The sequence below is a fragment of the Ochotona princeps genome, chromosome 7 (assembly GCF_030435755.1).
Source record: "Ochotona princeps isolate mOchPri1 chromosome 7, mOchPri1.hap1, whole genome shotgun sequence".
Classification (NCBI taxonomy): domain Eukaryota; kingdom Metazoa; phylum Chordata; class Mammalia; order Lagomorpha; family Ochotonidae; genus Ochotona; species Ochotona princeps.
Window position 1 is genome coordinate 47905714 of NC_080838.1, and position 26207 is coordinate 47931920.

The 26207-nt window shown below is 41.9% G+C and overlaps 1 protein-coding gene across 4 annotated transcripts in view; it reads right to left on the reverse strand.

Annotated features, from left to right (window-relative positions):
• Nucleotides 1-4845: 4845 nt before the first annotated feature.
• The window catches only part of MTTP (microsomal triglyceride transfer protein), a 71395-nt gene continuing 50033 nt past the window's right edge, over nt 4846-26207 (reverse strand). For all 4 annotated transcript variants that reach the window (XM_058667009.1, XM_058667010.1, XM_058667008.1 and 1 more), the window contains 8 exons: nt 24460-24672; nt 17904-18115; nt 16107-16204; nt 15886-16007; nt 14595-14822; nt 9722-9846; nt 7423-7593; nt 4846-5920 (listed from right to left, as the gene is read on the reverse strand). In XM_058667009.1, coding sequence (XP_058522992.1) covers nt 5752-5920; nt 7423-7593; nt 9722-9846; nt 14595-14822; nt 15886-16007; nt 16107-16204; nt 17904-18115; nt 24460-24672 — 1338 coding nt within the window. In that variant the 3' untranslated portion in view covers nt 4846-5751. The remainder of the gene's footprint in view (nt 5921-7422; nt 7594-9721; nt 9847-14594; nt 14823-15885; nt 16008-16106; nt 16205-17903; nt 18116-24459; nt 24673-26207) is intronic.

Consider the following 26207-nt stretch of genomic DNA (forward strand, 5'->3'; position numbering starts at 1 on the left):
ACTTGATTAAAGTCCCCCAGAAGTCACTGCTCACCTGACATGCTCTCCCTCAGCAGTCCTCCCTCCCACACACCTATAGACTCACTTCCCTGAGCAATCCACAGTACCCTATACCCACAAGACCCTGTGCTCCTAAGATCCCCAAGCCTGGTCCTTTGGTGCTGTGCTGTGCAGCCTGGGACCCTGTCCACGTACATTGGACCCAGACACACTCATGTGGGTCCCCAGACCCTATCTGCTATAATGCAGGCATCTGCCCCCCCATGTATCTTTAAAGAAAAAATAAAATAGAATAGGTAACTATGCTGGCACACTGAGATAGTTAACACAAATTCTGCATTAACCAGATCCAGAAAGCCTGCCACCTATTGGCTACTTTTCTCCCAGCATTTTTTTTTTTTTTTTTTTTTTTTTTTTTTTGCTACTACCACCAAGATCTGCACCTGCAGCGGCTCCACCCAGGCCCGCGGCCTAGGCTTCAAGGCTCACCGCAGTGGCCCTTCTATTCCTCCCAGCATAGCATCTGCACTTCCGCGGGTAGGTAGGGATGGGCAGGCTGCCCCCTCTCCACTCTCTTTCTTCGTTCTGCCATCTGCCAGCGACGGCCGGGTATGGGTCCGACGCTCCAGCACTATCCATTTTCAGGGCTAGTTGATCCGGCAGGTGAGTTGTTACACACTCCTTAGATTCCGACTTTCATGGCCACCGTCCTGCTGTCTATATCAACCAACACCTTTTCTGGGGTCTGATGAGCATCGGCATCGGGCGCCTTAACCCGGCGTTTGGTTCATCCCGCAGTGCCAGTTCTACTTACCAAAAGTGGCCCACTAGGAACTCGCATTCCACGCCTGGCTCCACGCCAGCGAGCTGGGCTTCTTACCCATTTAAAGTTTGAGAATAGGTTGAGATAGTTTCGGCCCCAAGACCTCTAATCATTCGCTTTACTGGATAAAACTGCGGGGTTGAGACAGCGCCAGCTATCTTGAGGGAAAACTTCGGAGAGAACCAGCTACTAGATGGTTCGATTAGTCTTTCAACCCTATACCCAGGTCAGACGACCAATGTATCAGCACCGCTACGGACTTCCACCAGAGTTTCCTCTGGCTTCCCCCTATCCAGGCATAGTTCACCATCTTTCGGGTCTTAACACGTGCCCTCGTGCTCCACCTCCCTGGTGCAGCAGGCGAGAAGGGCCGGTGGTGCGCCCTCAGCGGACCAGAGAGGCCTAGGGATCCCACCTAGGCTGGTGGGCGGGCCCCTGGCCCTTAACCTTCATTGCGCCATGGTGGCGCATTGTAATACTTGCCTAGGTACAATGCAAGCTAAGCAGTTGCCCATAGTTGGGGCCAAAATTATATTTCTATATATTATCAATGAACAATTGAAAAACCACAATTTCATTTTTAATAGGACGGAGAATAATAAAACATTTATAATAAATGTAGCAAAAGAAGCATAAAATTTATATCACACAGAGTAAAAGAAATGAAAGATTAATACATCCATCTCAACTATATAAACATCATCAAAAATAAAATAAATGTGCTAAATAAAATATAAATGAAAGATTAAAGAGAATGGAAATGTGTCTCATGTTCATGGAACAGGAGAAAATTTAATTAAGATGTAGATACTCTCCAAATTTATGCACAGGCTCAACACAAGATCTATCAGGAGCTCAAATGGCTTTTTTTTCAAAGTTGCCAAGTCAATGCTAAAATTTATATGGAAACTGAATGGGCTCAGAACAGCCAAAACATTCTGGAAACAAACGCAGTTTGTAGACTTACACTTCTTTATTATAAAACTTACTCCTTTTTTTTTTTTTTTTTAAGATTTTATTATTATTGGAAAGCCGGATATACAGAGAGGAGGAGAGACAGAGAGGAAGATCTTCCATCCGATGTTTCACTCCCCAAGTGAGCCACAACGGGCCGGTACGTGCCGATCCGATGCCGGGACCAGGAACCTCTTCCAGGTCTCCCACATGGGTGCAGTGTCCCAAAGCATTGGGCCGTCCTCAACTGCTTTCCCAGGCCACAAGCAGGGAGCTGGATGGGAAGTGGAGCTGCCGGGATTAGAACCGGCGCCCATATGGGATCCCGGGGCATTCAAGGCTTTAGCCGCTAGGCCACGCCGCCGGGCCCTATAAAACTTACTCCTAAGCAACAGTAATCAACACAGTATGGGACTGGCGTAAACACAGGGTTTAATGGAACAAAACTGACAATCTAGAAATGAATCTTCATATTCACGGTCAATTGATTGTCAACAAGAGTGCCAAGATGACTCCAAAGGGAAAAATCTTTCCAGGAATCATTTCTAGAACATTTGATTTGGAAATATATGTATAGAGGAATGATTTTGTCCACTATCCAATGCATGCTATACACAAAAGTTTAAAATGGATCAGATATCTACATGTAAGGGCTAAAACTATTCGACTATATTTCAAAAAAGTTATGGGAAAATGGAATTAAAAGATAAGGGATAATTAAAACAGCTTTTTAAATGCACATGCAGTTTTCATAAGAATTTTGCTTATCAATTTATTTTTCATTATTCAGTTCCATAGGCACATGGATTTCCCCTTCTGTCCCATAACCCCCACCACTATTTTTCTCTGTATTATTAACAATAGTATAGTCCTTCAGCAACAGTCATAAATCCATTATTCTGCTATTTAAGTGTATCATGATATTGTAGGTGTAAGACAATGGTACCAAGTCCAGCATCCTATTATCAAGACATATTTAACAGTCATATTTCATCTCTACTTCTGAACAAAAGATATATCTTTTTTTGCTGCTTAATATTTCTTTTTATTTTGCTTTATGACATAGCTTCATAGGCTCTGGGATTCCTCCAATCCCTCCGAAAAGCCCTCCCCCCATATTGAATTCCTCCATATTGTTACAGTAGTATAGTTCATGTCCAGTCATGATTCCTTTATTGTGGGCATGGACCATGCAAAGAATCCAGCATCTTATTATCCAGATAAATTCAACAGTTTCATTGGGAGACCATCCCTGGTCTGAAAGTAGAGCTGGCAGAATATCATCCCCTCCTATGGAAAGCCACTACCCAACTTCAACAATAATTCACAACATCGTGAAGTTAATTGACATGATACTGAGTTATCAATATGTTAGAACATGCAAGTTAAACGACGTATCTTAATTTCTTGGTTTTAAAAAAAAACAAAAACAAGACAAGCATTTTCTAAAAAAAGAAGAAGAAGAAGAAGAAGAAGAAGTGAAGAAAACATAGGAGTAAATAATGTAATCTTGAATTTGGCCATGATGTTATCAGCATGGCACTAAAGGCACAAACAAAGAAAAACTAACAGAATTTCACTAAAATTTCAAACTCACGTGTTTCATAGGATATTATTTAAAAAGTGAAAAGAGGGGCCTGGTGTTGTGGTATAATGGCTAAGCTGCCACCTGTGGTCCTGGCATCCCCTATGATCACCAGTTTGAGTTCCGGGCTAACTCTCCCTGTGATCCAGGTTCCCAGCTCCCTACTATTGGTCTGGGAAAGGTAGCAGAAAATGGTCCAAGTGTTTGAGCCCCTGCCACCCCACATGTGAGATTCAAATGAAGATCCCGGTTCCTGGCTTTGGCTGGCTCAGTCCTGGACACTGTGGGCCATCTGGGGAATGAAGCAGTAGATGGAAGTGCTCTCTCTCAGTTCTCCATGTGAGCATTTAATTCAATCAATCAGGTCAATATTTTGGAAGTAGCAAAGTATTTATGTTTGGGGCACCCAATCTGTCATGTTTAAGGAAATTATTATGCTACATTTTACAGAGACAGATATGCCTTGCTAAACATCTCCTAGCTAAAGTTCCTTAGACACTGTATCTTCCATCGATGTTCTAGACCAAGTTGCCTTCCTTACACCCATGCCTCAGACTTTGATTCTTTCTCTTTGTCAGTAATAGCAGTAGGGTGTCAGTTGGGAGCCATGAAAGTGTAATGATAATTTGTTCTCCAAGTCAAAGCTCCTTAAGAGAGTCTGATTGCTGCTACTTTATGTGGCACATCTTCCCAAGGGCTCTGGCCTCTCAGGTATGGTCTACGTTGCTACCAAATCCTAGTTGTGCCTGTGCCTGAGTTCAGCAATTGCAAGTGCTGAGATTCGAATGTGTCCTAGAAACTGAATCCCCATACACATGGTAACAATATTTGGAGGTGGGCTTTTTGGGAGGACATTAGGAGTAGATAAGGTCATGAAGGTGGAACCTCTGAAGGCCAATTAACTGACTTTTAAAAACACAGAGATTGAAGCTTATCCTTGTTCCATTAAGCCCTCTGCCATGCTATGATATAGTAAGGAGGTCCTCAGTTAGACACTGTGCAACCTAACACTTAGACATAATCCAATCTTTAGAACCATGGGATAAATAAACTTCTTTAAAATCACCAAGACTGTGATGTTCACTATGTTAACATATAATAGACCATGGTGGCAAAGAGCAGAGGAATGCTGAGTTTGAAGTAATGAAAGATAAAAGAGATTCAGTAAGATTTCCAATGTTTATTTCATCACACTTCCATTTTTGAAATTACAAACTAAAGTGGAACCAGCAAAACATCTATTTTATGTCTATGCTGAATGGGCAAATGGACACCTGTTATTTGCTTGAGGTTGATCTCAGTAAACACATCTGTTTCATTATTAAATATTGGAAAATGTTCATCATGGTTGTTTTAACTCATGCAAAGACATTCTTCTCTCAAAATTCATATTTTAGAAGCCCAAATCCACTGTTTTTTTTTTTTTTTTTGCAAGCAATAACTTCTCAATCTGGCTATTGTGCAGGTGGTAGTCAAACAGGCTAAAGTTTCTACCATACAACAGCAGAGACAAAGTGATGATTATACAGAGATGTGTTTGACAATGGACAGTGTACCTACCATATTACAATCACAAATACACAAAGTATTAAGAGGTATTACAGAGTTTCTGAAAGACATTTTTTTAGAATTCCTAGCTGCTCAGCCCAATGTTGCTGTAGCACTGGAGGTAGAGAGGTCTGATCTGCTATAAGGCAACCTCACTTTGTGGGCAGCAGAAGGGGGAGATCCTAAGTCTTAATTCTGGATGACTTCTATCTGACTGCTTAACAAAACTAACAGTAACAGGAGACATGCACAACAACTCTGGAACTTGCTACCAGAAGTCTTGCAGAAATCTTGAGCCCTCTCTCTCCCACAACCCCCAAAAGAGGGAGGGCAACAGAGTAGAGGGAGGTAGAGGAGGGAAGGGGGAAGGAAGAGCGAGGAGAATAAAACAATGATCTCTCCTCTCTTCCAAATAGTCTATACATTTATTTGGTAGAAAGCAAAGCATGCTCAAGGTTTTGCCAAGGGCTTCATATACATTGATGGATAATTATAGAGCAAAACTGGATTTTCCTGAGTATCTGGGATTTTGGTTTTGTTTTAACAAATGTCAGTTTCCTCTTAGAACAGAACCAGTTTCCCTCTGCCCAATGGTATTTGGGAAAAGCATCAGAAGGCTAAGAATATTGCTGAAAGTGTCCCATAATGATGAAAAGTGACAGTACAGGTAGTATGCTACAGGACCCAAATTGAATCAACTGAAGTATTTTATAGCTTTTTACAAAAACCTTAAATATGGGTAAATATGTAAACACTTTGCTCTTAGAGAGCAAGTACTCAGACATGTCACATTATATCCCTTTGGGGGAGACAAATTCAAGTGAAATATCACCGGTCAGTTTTAAAACCATCCACCAGTACTATCTGGTTGAGGGGCAAAGACCAACTTGCACATCTCAGAGTTCTCCTGATGGAGCGGGAATTCACATCCAGGCAGCACAGTCTCTTTGCCTCTGCGGGAGATGTAACCACGGCCCGTGGACAGCCTTTCATATTTGGTCTCAAGTTGCCTGCATAACAACAGCAGTGATAACACAATTACACATATTAACATCACCCCACACCTGTCCTACCCAATTTTCTGAGGATGCACTTGAAGCTTCTATTCCAGAACAATCTGAGAAAGGACACGTGTGCCAGGCACTACAGTACAGTTCTATTCCCATGAGGGAGGTGACTTTCTTCTATCCAGATTATATCAACTCTAGTTCAAATACCTGGAATGTGGAGTTTCGCCATACAGTTTTTGGAGAGCCATTAAGCTTTGCAATCTTTGCTATGTCTGCCACCTCTCATTCCAGAAACCCCACCTTGGAGACATTTCCCTTCTAAAGAGGTAAGGTCAGTCAGAGGAGGCTGAGAATGTGGCCAAACATCCCCAGAGTTCTGGTTCTAGTGATGTGTGGAACAAACCAGTACCTTGGGGCTGGGTTGAGGCTCACTCCACCTGCATTACTGGAAAGTTGATTTTATTTTGAATGCATTTATGGATATTTTTTTCTAAACATACATGAACATACAGCAGTGACAATACCTACTTTAATTATATTTTATCAGTTCTTATTCTATGAAAATATAACCTACTCATATGAGGGTACTTAAAAAGTTTGGGGAAAATGTGCATTATCTTTTTTTTCCCATGAATTTTTTGAAGTGTTTTTATATTTGTACTGAGATCATGGATGTATTTTTACATGAATCACAACATGTCAGTGAAGTGAAAATCTTAATTCTGATTTATTTATCAATGAAGATGATACAAGGTATGGCTTGCTATTTTAAGTATAAGGGTTATTTTTACAGCTAGACAGTGCTTGTCAAGGAGACCTTAACTAGTACTGAAAAGTCTGCTACCCAAACCCAAAGCATTCTAGCGCAATACAATAAGTACTGTTTCAAAGGCAATTGCCAGATCGAAGGGACACAGAGTAAATGAGGGCTAGGCTCTAGATGGAAGAGATGTAGAATTATACATCTGGTTTTTAAGATACTAGGAATTGTGTAAAGCAATTTTTAAATATTCAAAATTCTGAGCACTGAAATTTGAAATAAAACTTAAAGGAGGTTAAGCTCTTGTTATAAGGAATGCCTAGAAAATTGAGAATTCATTTGGACCCTTAAACAATGGTAAATGGATTTGCAGGTGTTTTGTTGAATTTTCTGTCCAGGAGACAATTGTGAAGTTACCAGCTGATACAGGCACACGTCATATTTTAGCTCAAACTACCTGGCAATTCCTATATAAATCAAACACTCTTGTTTCCTTGATAAGTTCTTTCTGAATTAGAATATGATACTATCTCCAAGAATAAACAGAGTAGCGATTAGATTTTCTTGGTATCCTAGGAACTGAATTACTAATGATATCAGTATTTTTTACTCCTTTGAGGAAAATTCATCTTTTAAGGTTTCTATTCCTTTCTTCTTTACCTTCAAGAGATGATTGAAATGGACTGCAAGTTCCTAGGGAGATGGGGTTGACCCTGGACCATTGCGTGAACCCCACACCTACCTGAAAGGAGCTTCAGCCTTGTCCATCTGCATACACACTAAGAACGGGTACTGAGAAAACTGCACCGTGGAGGTGAACAACAGGCCAGCTTCTGTTTCTGTGTTGATTTCCAGGCCGGCTTTCACAAAGGAGGAGTCCACTGTGATGTCGCTTCTTATGGCCACAGCCACCCTAAAGATTTGATGTTAACAGGAGACCTCTGTAAACATCACATTTCAACTGAGTCAAACCCACAAATATAATTTCACAAGGTCTGAGCTCCTGATGCTGTAAGGAGACATGTGAAGATCTGAGATGTGACCTACATGCACTTAGAGTTCTGCTGATGATCAGGACCTCATTGGTCCCAGAGGCCCGGCAGTGAAGTTTGCCATTCCCTGAGCCCTTAAGTTTCCATCAGCTACTACAGCACTTGATACAAGCATCCCCAGGACTAAAATAAGCCTAGTTCTCTCCCCAGATAGAAATAAGTGGCTTATCTTGGTCTAAATTCACCAAGAAGACACCTGGTGTTTATAAAAATTTCTTTTTGACTATCTCTGTGTTGGCTTCACTATAGCTATTTCAGTTACTTTCCTCAAATGGTCTTTCAAGACACTTCAAATATATTTTGTTTCAAAGACCCAGTCTTATCGTGGGCATTCATGGTGGGCTCTCCAGAGAAGGATACAGACAGGAACGGCCAGGTTACATGATGTGAATAATGATGAGAATTAACCCCACAACTGCTCATGAATGAACTTTCAATTAAACTGTGGAAAATCACTGCCATGATCCATCAGAGCCACACAACTACACTCTTTAAAAGGGTTACAATTCCTCTCATCAAATGAAGACCACTGCTCTGCTGACATCAGTGAGTACGTGGGTCAGAGGTTTAGTCTCAGAATCCCTTCCAGTACATTCTGATGCCTTATACTCCACAAAGGCTTAAGGAGAACAAAACAAGCAAGCAAATATATATGTGTACATACACAAATGAATGAATGAGTAACTGAAAATGAAAAATGAATTGATAACAGTAGTGATAATAGTAGAATATTGTGTTCTTTGTTTTAAAAAAAATCCATATTTTTTGTTATTGTTCCTGCTGTTGGTTTTCTCTGAAAATTATTCAAATGATTTTAATTTGAAGTAATTCCTGTTTAGAAAATACTTTAGTAATAGTGCCAGGATAGTTGATACAAAAAGAATCCCTACATTATACTTCTAGTTCCCCTGATAGGCAGTTCTGCTTTTCCTTTTGTTAATTCCTTTCAGTGCGTGTGTGGCGTTATCCTTAATGTTACATAGGCCATTTTTTGGCTGTTTGCAGTTGCTTCATTCAGAGTTGAAAATACATTAACAATTCTAATTTTATCTTTCATATCTCACTTTTACTCTACATTTCTAAATATCCAAAAAGACAAATCAATTGCATTTCCGTTTCTTCAGTTTTGTAACACACAGAATGTTAACTATCACCTTGGTTCATGAACATTTTTTTTTTACACTTTAAATATAGCACATTCACCTAGTCCCCTGGGTAAGTTAGAAAAACTAAAGAATCTCAGGAAAAAGAGGAAGGTGGATGAAAAACACACACGCTCCTCATAGTTAAGACTTGGATTCTGCACAGAAGAGATCATCTTTTAACTTTTATCCCCGAAGAAAGCAAAAGAGGAAAAGCTTTAAATCCCAAGAAGAATAATAAAGTAAAAATGTTTGCTTCAAAACAAGATTTCTTATCAGTACTGTTTCCAAGCAGGAAGGTTCTGGATTGAGTTGCAGTAAACCTTGTGTATTCCCCTGCTCAAAAGTGACAGTGACAGAATGACTTCCCACAGTGAGTTTTAATGACAACAAGTGGATAGAACAGATTTTGAAAAGTCAGATAGTTAGAGGCCAGCACGAGGGCTCATCTGGCTAATCCTTTGCATGCAAGTGTTGGCATCCCATATGGGCACCGGTTCATGTTCTGGCTAGTCCACTTCCCATTCAGCTTCCTGTTTAAGGCCTGGGAAAGCAGCAAAGGATGGCCCAAAGCCGTGGGACGCTCTACCTATGTGGGAGACAAAGAAGTGGCAGGCTCCTGGTTCCTGGCATCAGATTGGTTCAGCTCTGGGCGTTGTGACTATTTGAGGAGTGAACCAGCATATAGAAGATCTTCCTTCCTCTGTCCCTCCTTCTTTTGTAAAAAATTTTCCTTTCCAATAACAATAAATAAACTTTTAAAATGGGGGTAAGTCAGAAGCCTAAACAAGTCCCAAATTGCATCTCTGCATTTTTTTGTTTAGAGCATTAAACATATTGTACTTACCGGTTTTTCACTTGAGTTTTGGACTCACGATACCACAGACTGAACTCCATAGCACCTGAAATATCAATAGCTAGACCACCCTGGGCCTCGATATTGGCCTTCAATCCAGATTGCAACTGAAGCTCCTAGAAGCAAAAATAAAATCAATAAAAATTATACATGGGTGTATATATAAGATAATAAAAATAAGATTGACTACAATGTACTTACTACCATTCCCCTAGCCTGCTTCTCAACCCTGCACAAGTCACATCTTAGCCCATACTGTAGATAATGCCATTTGAGTCCTGTTGCTATTGGAGTCTTTCTTTACGCCAGCATTCTATTCTAAGCTTGATCACTAAAAGTAGTCTCTGCTGATTTGCCAATTTAATTAGTCAATTAGAACTATTAGGGAAGTGAAGTATTAACTGAGAAGGGGTTTTTGCAAATAGTGCCTCTGATCGGGAGAAACAATGGTCCTTAGAATATGGCCCTTTACAGAACAGCACTTGCATCACTCAGGTTAGAATTGCAGACTCTCAGGGTCCTCACATCTAGTGAACTAGAGACTATGAGAGCAGAGCCCTCGGGTGATGCACCCAATTTAAGCATCAAAAGACAAGGGAAAATGAGAACATCATGAGAAATCCAACAACAGCTTTTGGGAGCGGGAGGGGAGCTGGACAAAGTGATCCCTTGAGGTGTTTTAGCACTTCTTTAGTTACATGCAGTGTTAAATACAGAGAGCTGGGCCCAGCGTGACAGGATCCTCACATGGGTACAGGCTCAAGTCTCGGCTGCTCTACTTTCCTTCCCCCTGCCTGCGACCTAGGAAAGCAGTAGAGGATGGCCTAAAGCCTACCCTGCTCCTGCATGGAAGATCCAGAAGTCCCTAGCTCCCAACTTCATGTTGGTTAAGCCGAAGTTTTTGCAGCCACTTAGGGAATAAACCAACAGATACAAGATCTTTCTCTGTATCTCCTTCTGAGTCCACATCTGCTCTTCCAATACAAATAAATAAATCTTTAAAAAAATATATATATATATAGCTTAACTGGCAAATAAAACATAGGATAAAAAAATCATGGTGCCTTATACAAGTTGCAGAAATTACCTCAATTCAGCTAGCAAAGGAGGAGGGAGACAATTGAGCCAAGCCCTAATACCCTACTCTTTGATATTTGAAATGATATTGAATTAACAATCAATTTCCACATGAATTCAACAGCATCTTCCACAGGGACAGTAATCATTTACAAACACAGACCATCCTCAGCGATTTTGTGTTTGTCTGAAATCCATTGTTTTGTGCTGTTTGCCTGCATTTAGCCTTCAATTCTTGCACTTTGCATGTACATTAGCTGGGATGCTATTGGCTGAAAAAAATGTTTCAGCTGGAATAGAGTCATATTGCCTGGGGACAGTGTTGGGTGGAAGTGATAAAAATTCTTAGAAAAAAAGGCTCAATATCCTTACTTTTGATATTCCTCCAAAGATCCTCAGTTTCGGGCAGCTGGCAGCATAACCACTTTTTTATGTAATCACTCTACTCAGACCAAACCAAACAAAACAAAACAAAAAAACCCTAAATGTGCTCATCATAAATGTTATGACTTTACTTTATTGCAATAACTATGCTGATCTTTCTAAATGTTCTCCTTCCTTAAAAAAAAAAAGGGGCAGTAACTTCTGGGAAAAGGACTTAGTTTATTACCAGGTGAGCTCAAAAAGTAGTATTTTGGCACAAAGCTACTGAAGGACACTCTAGGAGGGAGATATGAGATTCTCACTGCTGTGCTCATGACAAATTAGGAAATAGCCCTTACGGATGTATTAAGTCCACAAAAAAATACAGTTGCTATAGCACACAGAGAATCTCATGCATTCTAACTAATGTGAAGAAACATAACTCCTCTGGAGAAAACCATAGTAGCCATACCTACATTTTAGCCTATGTTTGCGAATCACAGAACCAAGAGATCAGAACTCCCTGAAGCAGTATTTTATCTGTGATTGTTCTTAAAAAATATGCTCTGTTGTTAGCCCTGCCTCAGAAGTATTCCTTTGTTTGCATTTTTTCCTTTCTTCCCAATTTGAAAATCACAACCTTCTTAGTCCACCCAGCCCAGCAGAGTCCAGCGATGCAGACCATGGCCTATTCATGGATCATATGTTAGGCGCATGTCAGAACACAGCAAGGATCATGGAAAAGAACATTTCACATGCTTCAGACAGTGTGCCATTTGTGGGTACAGACCATTTCCATTGCACTGCTGGTTGTGAGGTCTGCCTTAAGCTTGTGGAAAGATTGCATTTCTTCCATCCAAAAGGACCTTGGAAGGAATCTTACATGCAGTTGGAGAGGAATTTTCTTGGGCATTCTTATTAAACCTAGAACACTGACTCCCTGCAGGAATGCTAAATCAAAGTTTTCTGTATGAAAGGGGCTAGTTCTAACTAGTGGGGTAGTTCTAACTTGTCAGACTGTCACTATGTGAAAAAGTTCTACATTTTGTAATTTATTTAGCCTTTTACCACGTTTCCTTGATAGGCAGTATATCTGAAGATTGGGTGGAAAAATCAGGCCCACAGGCTACATGTTGGACTCAGAATAAATATCTAGACTATCTCTAAGGTGGAAACTCTTTTTACTACCATACAAAACTATCACAAGCCCGTAACTTTCTCTTGGTATGCAAAGAATAACGTTCTAAGAAATATTTCAATAAAGAGCCCAGGCCATGTTCTTGTTTGACCCAGAAAGGGCATCTTTATTCAGATTCCTACCTACGAACTAGAATTTTGCATTTATAGCTAATGTGATCTCTCTGGTCTCAAAGGTGTTTTTTACTGCTCAGACAAGACATCTTGAGAACTCATCCCATTACTTGCATTGAGGATGGAATTCTCTTCACTGCCTAAAGAGAAGCCCCTTGTTAGACTGACTTTACCAGACAGCCTTCTCTGAAGAGTAATCCAATTAGTCAAAGACAGAGAGAGATAAAGAATATGCACACAGTAATTCCATCTGCCCTGGTGGCTGTGACACACTGCTCACTGCCAATATTTCCTTCAATGTCAGCACTTGACCTAGAGTGGTATGTGCCTCTGAAGCTAGGATGGCATTATTGGAGTGCTCTGCAGAGCCAGGGGCCTTACACGGCTTATTTGGATAATAGCCTCAGATCTGCCAAAAACTCCAACCTGACACATGCAGATGCTCAGGTTCAACAGCTACGGGATAAAATTTCCTATGGAATATGCCTTACCTTAGGTGTGCCAGCTTAACATGTAGAAAAAAAAGTCAAAATAATCCAAATTTAGTGTTAGTAAATTATGGCCTGAAGAGAGCCTGACCCACCTGCTGTTTTTGTCAATAATCTCATTGGAACACAACTGTACTAATTTGTTTCTATTTTGCTAGTAGTTGTCTTTGCTCTATAAGAACAGAGTTGTGGGGTTGGCGTGATGGTTCCCTGGTTAATCCTTCTCATGCAAGTGCCAGCATTCCATATGGGTACCAGTTCATGTCCCAGCTGCTCTACTTCCTGTCCAGCTCCCTGCTCATGTCCTGGGAAAGCACAGGAGGATGGTCTAATGCCATGGGATCCTGTCCCTGTCCCTGTGTGGAAGACCCAGAAATGTCTAGCTCCTGGCTTTGGATTGGCTTAGCTCTGGCCATTGCAGTCATTTGGGGAGTGAACCAGTGGATGGAGGATCTTCCTCTCTTTGTAAATCTGCCTTTTCAAAATAATAAGGAAATTTTTTTAAAAGAACAAAGTTGAATGATTACTTAGGAGAGTATGCAGGCCTAAAGTGTACAAAATTTACTTCCTTCCCTTCACATCATAAACTTGCCAACCCAGATCTGGAATACTACTTATAGCTGCAAAATTGTATAGCCTAATCCAAAACATCAGGCATGGTTAATGAGCACCTGGCACTCAGAGGTGGGGTTGAACTTTGTCCCCATGGTCCCCATGGTCTACTTCTTCAGTATTCAGTATTCTATGGCTGTCCTTAGAAAACTAAAATGGAATTATGTCATGTAAACTCAATAATTTGAGAGCTGTATTTCAAGCTGACTGGAGGATCAAGGGACATACTGGTTTCCTTTTCAATCATAATCATAGAAACAACTCTGATCAGAATATGCCTATGCTCACTGCAAAACTATAGTCACCAGCTTCCCTCCTAGTGGGTACAGAGAGCCATATGATACAGTTTGGGTCAATATAATTTTAGACAGGGCTTCCAAAAGAGTTCTTTAAGAAGTCAGACTTTGTGACCCCTTCACCTTCTCACCTATTCCCTTCTTTATGACACTGAGGATGCAGTGCTAGAAGTGAAGCAGCCGCTTGGTCATCATAGGGCAACAAGAGATTAAAAGTCACAAGAAAGGATGGCTGAACTGAAGGAAAAGTATGTGAATTCTGATGCTAGCTTAAATGTCTATACTCAGCATGAACTAACCACTCCCGAATATTTATCACATGACAAAAACCAAACTGTTTTATCAAGCCATTCTCAATTGTTTTATCTTCCTAATCACAATTATCAATTCCCCAAGAGCTACACCCTCTCTACTTTGATGAATCCTTAGTTGTCTTCCAAATTTCCTGTTTTTGTCATCATTGGCATTTTCTATTTGCTTTGAAGCAAGAAGCTTAATCAGCCAATAAATGCAAAAAAAAAAAAAAAAAGAGTGCTGTTCACATATAATAAAGGAGAAAAGCAGAATGGGCAAAATACCAAAGAGGATCAAAAGCTTAGTATGTGAACTGTATGACAAACAGTACTTGTCTTGTATCCCTCTAGCATACAGCACACTTGAAAATGTTCCCAGCATATGTTAGGTACTCGGTAAATACCTGAGGATGGAATGAATTACCTGTGAATGATCTATTAGCAGAATAAGTCCTTTCACGACACTGACAGGGTCACCAGACACTGACAACATTTTGGACATTAAATCGCTGTATCCGTTGAAAAAAGTGACAGGTCTGAGTTGAACATCAAACAGGATGGCTGACATGCCAGCATAGGAGTCAAGGTTTTCCTCCCCCTCATCAGGAGTGGCTGCTATTAAGGCCTCCAGCCCTTGGGCTTCAATGACCACCTAAGAGAAAAATCAGCACCGTGTTTAAACAAGCCCCCTGCCTGCTCTGCAAGTGATAAATGAGGCTGCTGAGCTAGAACTTTACAAGGAGTCAGAAACACAAAGATCTGTAGCTGCCTTGCAAAAGCAACAACAATAAACTTCTGTATTTCAATATAGGTGAGTTGGCTTTTTTTCCCCACCATTCAATCCTCAGAACCACTTCTTTGAGGTTCAGATATGACCCATTTTGTGCATGAGGTGCAAAAACACCTCTGGTTCATCCAGGTAGTAAAAGCAGATGCAGAATGCAAACTCTCGACTGCAAAAAGACCACATGCCATTCCATTTGGTGATGCCATGCAGGGGCAGAGATTATCTAGCAGAGGGCCAGCTAATGCCCTGCAAATAATTCATTATGGCCTTATTAAGCCAACTGTATGCAGGACCTGAAAATTAATGAATCTGTAACAGGCTAGTTTTTAAGCTTTTAGTGGCTCTCAACAGAAAAAGGGTTGCTGATCCATATTAAGCCTCTTCCTCTTCCCAGGACTGTCCTATATAATGGATCGATTGTCTTGGAGGGCCTCAGAAAGGAGATAGGGAGGTGTCAGGCCATCAAGTTAAGCCTGCTGCCTACTAATGGCATGGACCTCTCCAAATTGCAACTCAGATCTTTACATGTCGATCAGTGGGATGGGGCTCACACCCTGAACGGTACCACACAGAAGAATCCTACATATCCCCTGTACTCCTCACCCAGCCCCTTCACTGTGGGTGTTTGGCATCTCAGATGGCACATCAGAAAACAGATGGGGATTCCTCAGCACAACAGGGCATGGTATTCCGAGGACATTGCTATCAATGGGTGTGGTCATGTAATACTGATGAGAACTCAAGGTTTTACAGCATTGAAAGTTTAAATGGCTTTATTTAGAAGGCTACAAATGATGGAATTGTAGGCAACATGTTGACAGCAGTGACCATTAGTTTATTCTAATTACTATTTGCTTATGTATTTTATTTTACCTCAGACTAATGTCTTACATACTTTATTAAGCAAAATCCATGGAAAATGAATTACCTGGCTACCATGAAGATCAGCCTTCCCAAGGTACTGAAAGATGTTCAGGTTACTTCTCCGCAGAATGCCCGAGCCAGAGTACAGAATGTCAAGGCTGTACGTGGATGCTGAACGAGGACTACCTAATGACAAAGCAACACAACCCCCATGATTCAATAGCAGTTTCACAACACCAAGTGGATGAGGAGCATGGAGGAAGGGGCCCTGTGTGTGTTACATACGTTCTATGTAGCCAGTGTAGGCGGAGGAGGAGCCACTCTTGGAGAAGCGATCATAATTGTGTGCAACCATTTCTTTCAGAACGCGGCGGACCATTTTGCTGCAACACATAGGAAAGAAAAGCTGCACATTCATGGTAGTGGCTGGTTCCCAAGTCACCTTTGGAAAAAACCCAAATCCTCAGTGGAAAAAAAAAAAAGCGGGAGGGTGCAAATGTTTCTCATGCCTCTGTAAGGCTCGGGGAGGTGCCAGCTAGAGCGTGAGCATCAGGATTAGGGCTTTCCCATTCATTCCTCAGACATTTGAAATTCACTTTGGTATCAAAGTAGCATCAAGGAGAAGCTGCCCAGCGATGAGAAGGGTTCAGCACATGGGTGATGGGGCCTCAGGAATGGGAAACACATGTGCTGTGGAGCTTCATGCTTCTGGTGTTGGACAGTAAGTACATTCCAGGAAAGTCACACCAAAGTCCTACTTTTCTGCATCCTCCAATGTTGTCACTGGCTAAAGCATGTGTGAATATATTCCGAGAATTTCTCCTAGAGCTATGCAATTTTCAAATACATTAAGAACTCTGTAAAACCCCATGGAAAAAGACTGGCATTTGTGGCACAACATGTTAGGCCACTCCATTCCACGGTGTCATCCCATATTAAAGTGCCAGTTCAAATCCCCGTCGTTTTGCTTCTGATGCAGGCCCCTGCTAATGCATATAGGAGGCAGTAGATGATGATCCCTACCACCCATGTGGGAAACCTGAATAAAGTTCCTATGTCCCGGCTTCAGCCAGACCTAGCCCTGAGTGAACCAGTGGCAGGGAATCTCTCTCTCTCTCCCTCTTTCCCTCTGTTTTTTTCTCTCATCTGTCTTTGTCACTCTGCTTGTCAAACAAATAATTTTAAAAATACTGTTAAAAACATACAGAAACCATTGTCTTCTCTAAATCCTTACCCCATGCCTGCATATTTTCTATGAAATTAGTGTTGAGATCTTCCCACCTCTGATCACCTAACACTAAGAGTACCACAAGCAAGAAAATTATAGAAGAACAGCAAAACAAATATTAACTCAAGAAATCTAGACCTGGGTTTGAGGTAGAGAATTTTTGACAGGTAGCGTGGTAATTTTATGTGCCCACTCCTCTCCAACATTGTTCCCAGAGATGTAATGCTGTGCATGTAACTCAGGGGAAAAGCACATTCCTTTTAGTTTTGTCTTCAGTTTCAGTGAGGAACAGCTTTGTGGGAACCACTTTGAAGAGTACTATCTATCAGTAAATCTGGGAAGAGAGCCTAGGGAACTAGGTGGAAGTTAATCCAGCAAGAGTAACAGAGAGATGGAGTGTGCTGATCAGACTCTGCATTAGAGAAGTGCTAAACTATGGACCAGGCCTGTGGTTTTCAACTTAAATGGCAAATTCATTTGATCTGTGATAATTGGGGCTTTGAGGAATTCTGCCATTTGAAAAGCGAAGAAAGAAGACCACTTGGTGAGACCTTCACATCATTTTCTTGTGTTATTTATAAAAATAGTCCTGTTGAAAATGTAGTCAGTTTAAAACATTACTAAAGTTTGGCAATATATGTATCTATCAAACTGACTAGATTACTTCAAATAAAAATCATAGCCAAGATTCCATATCATAGAGACAAAGTAAACCTGTTTTACATTTGGCTTGCTTTGGTTTTATATGATATAATGCAGCATAATAATCATACCATCACTATTAATTACATGTGCTCTACATCAATAAATAAATAAGTTCAAATAAGCAGAGAGACATGGACAATGTGTCATACCTTGCAGGCATTTCAAAATGCAGGATATCTTGAATAAAAGCAAGCATGTATTTATTCATTTCTTTGGGAAGCTCCCCAATGGAAAGCAGGATGTTTTTTACTTCCATGTATGATGGATTGTTCTTTAAAATGACAGCAGCTGCCGTGGTACGCACAGTCTTTTCATGGACTTTATAGTTTTGGTGGTATATCCTGTTCAAGGTCTTCTTCACCTGTTCATCAAATACTCAAACTTAGTGTACATCTAGTCCATTAAAACTGATCTTATAAACAACTGATCTTATAAAAGCAATAGTGGATATTCACAAAACTATGCATTTCCCAGGTTTCTTTTCAATTAGATTGGGACTGTGTGACTAGGTCTGTCTTGTGGGCTATGAACAGAGCCAGTGTGGATTACTTATAAATTGAAGCCAAGAAGAGCTGTTGTACTGTCTTCCATCTCTTTCTCCCATGCTTGTGGTGAACTGGTGTCCACATATGCTTTACCCAAATAAGACACAAAACAAAGAGAGGGCAATTGGAACAGAAAATAAGATGCCCTTTGGGATGTCCACATCTCATATTATAGTGCTTGTGTTCAAATTCTACCTTTACTTCCTATCCAGTTTGATTCCAATAGGTACTTTAGAAAACAGTAGGTGATGGTTCAAATACCTGGGTCTCTGCAACCCGTGTGGGAAACACAGATTGAAACATTTGGCTTCCTTTAGACCCAGCTCCAGCTGTTGTGAGCAACTGAGGAGAGAACCAATGGACAGATGCTATCTCTCCTTCTGTCTCTGCCTTTTAAATAAGTCAAACAAATACACTTAAAATAATTAAATATGACATAGCATTGGAAATAAAATTCCTTTGATTAAGTGCTGAGATTTCAAGGTTCACTTATTATAGCAGTATAACCTGATATTGAGAGTTTATTTGGTAAAAGGAATTTGAGGGGAGAAGACAATATGAATGAATATTTCTATATAGTGAAGCACCTCAGAATCTTTCCTTTATACTTTTTTAGTATAATTTTTAATTATTCTTTTTAAAAGACACATTTATTTGAGATGCAGAGACAGAAGGAAAAAGAAAGGTAGTTAGTTCCCATCTGCTAGTTTTTTCTCCAAATGCCCACACCAACTAGGACTGTTTCATACTGAAGCTGAGAAATAGGAACTGAACATGACACCTACATGGGTGACAGGGACCCAAGCCTTTGAATCAGGACTTGTTGCCTTCCAAGATGCACATTAGCAAGAAGTTGAAATCAATAAAGTGCCAGGACTTGCATCCAGCCACTCAGACACGGTTATGTGGACATACCAAGTGGCATCTTAGCTACTACACCAAAGCAGGGCAAAGCATAATGGCAAAGTAAAGTGGAAAGTACAGAGCATTTCTGAGTAAACCATACTACTACATGTACATATCATGTCTCTTGGTAACTTGCACCCCAGTTTTCATGATTTGAATGTGTTTTCTAAAGGTTCAAGTGACAGAAGCTTGGTGTCGGTATGGTGGGTTTGAGGTGGTAGTACCTTTAAGATGGAAGGTCTGAGAGAAGGTAATTAGGTCATGCAGCACCTCTGAGAAGTGATTAGTGCAGGTCTTATAAGGATTGAATTCAGTGCCAGGAGCGTGAGATGTTATACAATATCCTTGCACCTCCCCTGAATCCTGAATGCTGGTAGCCAGTCTCAAACTTGGCTTCCACCATTGTAATGTTGTCTCACATGAGGCCAGAGCCACACAGATAGATACTATGCCCTTGACTCTGCATCACTGTGACCTAAATAAATACCTTTTCTTTATAAAGTACCCAGCCTCAGGTATTTTGTTATAGTGACAGAAAATGAACTCATAGTTCATTTTGATGAACTATTACATTTGATGGTCCTATATAACACATGTATGTAACATTATTTCTTCCTAAGAAGTGTATTACAATGAAAATACTCTAAAATAATCACATTTTGTGATAACAAATAATTTTGTTGGTTATTAGTTTTGTCTATTAATATGCAATGATAAGGTTTATACCAGGCACTTATAAACATTTCTTATAATTCTATTCACCTTTGCCTTTTCCTATCTCTCTGAAGTGTTAACATTATGCTTAGGTATGCAGGAGCTAAAAAATTCACCCAAGAATAAACAACTGGGAAAGGACAGAGCAAATATTTATATATAACTTTGTCTTAGTCAAAAGCCTTGTACTCCTGTTGTTAAGCTTTGTCACTGACCAACTTCATCACAAAACCAGTGTGAACATGTTTAGATACAAACTGGAAACAGCATTTGCAGTGTTTAACACTATTCAGACAGTTTATCTTGATGTTACCAAACATTCTCCTAATAAATATTTAATGTGTGGGGGCTGCAGGAGAGAGCATCTTGCTCGGATCCCAATCCCAGCCAACATGTGCTCATGCTGAGCTGGGCCCGGGCCCACCTGGATTCAGGGGCTGCTTCCTTTCCGGTGAGTATACCGAGAGGGGGGGTGTCTCTGGGACTGCATGGGTCTGGGGTCACCCACCGCCTTCATTGGGCAGTGGACAGGATTGGGGTGGGGCACAACCTTGGGCCTGCGGGTTTAAACTTCAGCAGCCAGGAGGCTGCTGGGGGCTGCAGGAGAGAGCGTCTTGCTCGGATCCCGATCCCAGCCAACATGTGCTCATGCTGAGCTGGGCCCGGGCCAGTGCACCAACTGGCGCCAGGCTGTGCCTGCTGGCCACCTGGCCAGGGAGCTCTGGAGTAATGGATGTTCGAATCGCTGCTTAGATAGCTCTAGGCTGACCCCACTGTTTCTGGGACCTGAGTCAATCGTAAAGATTCCCAATGCCAGTAACTCTTCCTTTGAAGAACTTCTAATCACTTAATAATGCTGAGCTTTGAACACCTATCATGCAAAAGATAAGCTCCGGCTTGTCTAGCAGGATATTTTTTTGCCTGACATGATGATGGTTCAGGAGACTGGTCACATTAGGCAGGGCCATAATATTAACTAACACTCTAGAACTTTATCCTGGGGTGGATTCTGTGCAGGATGTGTGGGCCACACCCTGTAGAAAGTTTAGCCCCACTGGTAAACCTAAAAGTTTGGGTGGTTATGGACTAAGCTAGGTGTGACCAAGGAGCCTGCCATCAATCACAGGCAAAGGGACCCGCCACAGACTGGACTGGGCAAGGCAGCAGCACCCAAATGTGCATCCTGAATAGGTTGTGGGGTGGGCCGGGCTGCAACATTCACCAGCTCATACAAGGCCAAATGGGAGGCCAGAGTACACCGGGCACTGGCCTAAAAACCAATGGCATGTATGTAAACTGGGTCTGGGAGTGGATCAAGTGAAGGAACTTGGGAAGCTCCCCTGGCGAGTCATAGCTCTCGCTGGTGAACACGTCGTCCAGATCTGGGGGTCGGACAAGCAGGGCACAGTAGCTCCAAAATGTGTAAATTGGTAATGGAACAGAATGTACTGGGCAGGACTGAGCAAACCTTTGCCTACAAGCAAAACTAGAAACCAGCATGGAGCACAGGTCATACCGAGCTAGGCTCTTGCACCTACTGGTCCTCAGAGCAACCACAGGCAGGTGTATTATTTATGGCTAGGAACGGGCCCAATCGGGGAGGTAAGGGGACACCCTAACTGGGTTGAGGTTCCCACCAAGGGGCGCATGTGCTGGAATGGGGGCTGCGTTCTATCTAGGAAACAGTTATAGTCACCCGAGGCACTAGTGTGGGCTGGGATTGGATGCACCAGGCCAGTTCAGATCCCAACACCATCTGGTGTCATGGAGAACCAGGGTAGATGTGGGACTGACTAGGCTGGGTCTCAATCCCCTACTGAGCCATGTGTGAGATGTATGTGGGTATGGACGAGCCATGGCTGGGCTGAAACATCCAACAACAAGAACCAGAATGGGGTGAAAGCCAGCCAGGAAAAGCCACTGTTCCTGCTAGGACAGGAGGTGAACTGGGTAGGGTTGGCTCAAGGACCCCCTGGCATGCGCAAAATCTGGCATTGGGAGGGGTTCTGATGGAGGAGCCTGGGCAACTCCTCTGGCAGGACACAGTCCCTGCAGGTAAGCGCAAGAAGCATGATAGGAAACAGCCCTGAATAGGCCATGGAAAGTTTCCCACTGGCACACATTTGGCATGGGTCAGGAGCAGACCAGGCTGAATCAGTTCATGTCATCCACTGGCAAATCCGATCACCAGAACAGAGTGTGGGATGAGCCGGGTTTGGTTGCGACAAAACAAGTACACATTATGGAATACCAGGGCGTGGTTGCCTGTACTGGATATGAATGCAGCACCCAACCAGCACACGTGAGATCCAGGAAGGGAGGGGCAGAACTGGCAGGGGGATTAAGGGGCTGGTCCCCTTGCTGGACAGCTACTCCCACTGGAGAGTGTGGGCTGGGATAGAGACAGACCAGACTAAGCAAGGCTACAACACCTGTGCGCTGCATGTGGACTAGATCAGGGAAAAGCCAGGGTGGGCTGATTATTCCTGTGGGTGCAAGCATAAATTAGAGTGGGTGAGGGATGTTTGGGCATAGCCGCAGCATCAGCTGGCAGGAGCTGGCACTGGGGACTAATTCTGTCAAGTCAAATCACAGAACCACCTAAAGAGTGCATAAACCGGGACAGAGAGACCTGGGAGGGAAAAAGTGGGTTCCCCCTTCTTGGGTCACTATTCTCATGGGAGGGCATGAAAACTAGGACGGGGGCTGGGATGGCTAGATAGAGAGGCACTCAACAACATCTGTGAGGGCTGGATGGTTGAGTTGGTTAGATAGAACTAAGCTTTAATACCCATTGACAAGTACCAGAGCCAAATGGGATGTGGGACAGACTGGTCTTCTGCTACACATACTGGCAAACCAGGGTAGGGGGCGGGCCTGGTGGGGGTTATTGTGGGTCGCCCCAACTAGGCTGCAGCTCCCACTGGTTGATGTAAGGGCCGAACCAGACTAGACTGCAACACCCATTGGTTCCAATACAACTCGGGACTGAAAACAGAACCAACCCAGCAATTGAAACCAACAGCAGATCGGGGTGATGGACTGTGCCGGGCCCTGTGCTTGCTAGAACATATAAGAAACTAGTCTGGGAATACCTCAAAGTTTCTTTGGAGATCTCCCCAATCGAACTGCTGGACTCAGAACTCTAACCAAGAAAAGACAGAAGACAGAACAGGTCAATCATTCATCTCAGCTATATGTTGGCAGCGAAATACTGGGCAAACGGAGACTTTATGATGGACCATATCAGTCAGTGGACGACCTCATCGAGCGAAACTGGCAGCGATTCATAACTGGAGAACTATTAAAACCACTTGAGCAAATATCTCAGAGCATGCCCCACATCCGGGACTTGGGGTGGGTGGGAAAACGGGTGGAGCTTCTCCCTCAATATCCCCCTTTACCTAAGATACATGATGGAAACAATACGGACATAATGGTATTACCCACTTCCCTATACCCCCTGAAGCTTTTTTTTTTTGTTCTTTAACCGTAATTAACTATGTAAAGACTGTCAACATAAATACAATAAAATAGATTAAAAAAATAAATATTTAATGTAGGTGTACACGTAATGTAAAAGTCAAGATACTTTTGAGTGCCATGTTTGTGACAGAGTAGGTGAAGTTGCCATTTAAATTGCCAGCATCTGTTGTTGTTGTTGTTATTCTGATTCATACTGGCTGCTGACCTTATTTCGTGGCTTCTCATTTAAGGGAATGTGTAGTGATGGAGTAATAGAGACTACCATATCCCAACGTGGAGATACAATGTAATACGTGTTTCTGCTTCCAAATAAAAGATGGACTGTGGGAAAAGTGTAGAGAATAGGATGCTGGACTGTTTGACATTGTCTGTACCAGCAATGTTGGGACTCACTTAAATAACAAACTGATGGAATCATGGTTCCATATGAAAAACTATACTATTGTAACAATGTGGGGAAAAATCAGTCAGGGATGGGATTTTGAGGGGGGTGGGGAATCCCAGACTCTAAAAAATTATACCATAAAATTCAAAAATTAAAAATAAGAATTAAAAAAATGCCAACATCCTATACTGAATGTCAGCTCTAGTATAGGTTGCTCTGAATCGGATCCTACCCCCTGCCACAGTAGGGGAGGCAGCAGAGGATGGTTCAAGTGCTGACATGCATATAGAAGACCCAGAATGAGTCCTAGGCTCCTGGTTTAAGCCTAACATTGCTCAACTGTGGCAGCCACTTGGGGAGTGAAGCAACAGAGAAGATCTCTCTCTGTCACTCCCTTTCTGCTTTTTTGTTACTCTGCATTTCATGTAAATACATATTAAATGCCTTTTAAAAAAATTCTTGAAGAGAATCTATTTCTTTTAATAAGAGACATGCTTCATGACATTGGATATTAACTCTTCAAAATATCAAGCTGTTTTTTAAAAAGCAACTAAAGAGCTACTGCTAAGCAGGGGAGACACTGAAAATAAAACAGAATGACTTGAGAGGAATTTGCTTTTGACATGTTTCTGCCTTCTGTTAATGTTGCAATATTCAGGGTGGTTTTACCTCATCAGTTATGAAAGGGACATCATATCTCTGGAGAGCGGTGGTAGCCAGGTGACTGATGGGGCCCTCCCCTGCCTCTGCATACTTCAGCAGGAGTGGGATGCCTTCTGGAAGCAGGGCATTCTTCAGAGCTAGCAGATACATCATGGTGTCCTCTTTCTTCTTTGTTTTTTCCAGTCCTTCCAGAATTAATTTCTTGGCTTCAACGACTGCCTATAAAGCAACACATCTTAGACATGTGAATGACTATACCTAAAACAAAACCTAGGCAAGAAAACAAACTAAAGGTTCAGAATGTTTCACAGTTGTAGCCTGACTGAGGCATATAAACAAGCGGATCAACTTGATAAAATGTAATGTTTCTTTTTTAAAAATTTGCATACTCTTTTTTTTTAAGATTTATTTTTATTGGAAAGTCAGATTTACAGAGATAAGGACAGACAGAGAGGAAGATCTTCCATCCATTGACTCACTCCCCAAGTGGCCACAATAGCTGCATCTGAGCCAATCCAAAACCAGGAGCCAGGAGCTCCCTCTGGATCTCCCAGATGGGAGCAGGATCCCAAGGCTTAGGACCATCCTCGACTGCTTTCCCAGGCCACAAGCAGGGAGCTGGATGGGAAGTGGAGCTGCCGGGATTAGAACCAACACCCATATGGGATCCTGGCAAAGTGAGGAATTTAGCCACTAGGCTACTGCACTGAGCCAAAAATTTGCATATTCTTTTTTCAAAAAATATTTATTGTTATTGGAAAGCCGGATATACAGAGAGGAGGAGAGACAGAGAGGAAGATCCTCCATCCGATGTTTCACTCCCCAAGTGAGCCGCAACGGGCCGGTGCGCGCCAATCCGAAGCTGGGAACTAGGAACCTCTTCCAGGTCTCCCACACGGGTGCAGGGTCCCAAAGCTTTGGGTCGTCCTCAACTGCTTTCCCAGCCCACAAGCAGGGAGCTGGATGAGAAGTGGAGCTACCGGGACTAGAACCGGCGCCCATATGGGATCCCGGGGCTTTCAAGGTGAGGACTTTAGCCACTAGGCCACACCGCCGGGCCCAAATTTGCACATTCTTAAGAAACAATTAATGAACACATTTACTTTCCAACATATTACAATATGTAAAACTATTTTAAAATTTACCTATAATTGATTATTCAAAAAACTCCCTATTCATTGAATTTCTTTTTGTTAATTCATTTTCTTATTTTAAAGGTAAACTGAAATAGAAACAAAGTTATAGACAAAGATAAAGTGAGACAGATTTTTTTTATCCAACTGGTTCACTCCTGCAGATGGCTGTAACAACTAGGCTGGAATGGGCCAAAGCCAGGATCCAAGAGCTCCACGTGGATGGGAACCAAGCACTGGAGTCATTACTTCCTGACTCCCAGCATCTGCATTCTCAGGAAGCTGGATGTGATGCAAAGCTGGGACTCAAACACAGACACTCCAAGGTTCTGAGGGTATTTAAAGCCAGATCTTAACCACTGAGGCACAGCTTCCCCCATTTGCCTCCTCATTTGCTAACTGCATTGTTAATTTCGAAAGTAACAAACAATAGACTATAGGTGTCATCCCACAACTTTTCTCAGCATTTACAGCTCAAACACAAAGTCTGGTTCTCATTGTTTTTAAAGGATTTATCTCATTTATTTGAAAGGTAGAGGGAGAGAAAGATGAAAGTGAAAGAGAAAGAAGCAAAAATTCAAAAATTGAAAACATTTTATTATTATCACATACCTATGTATA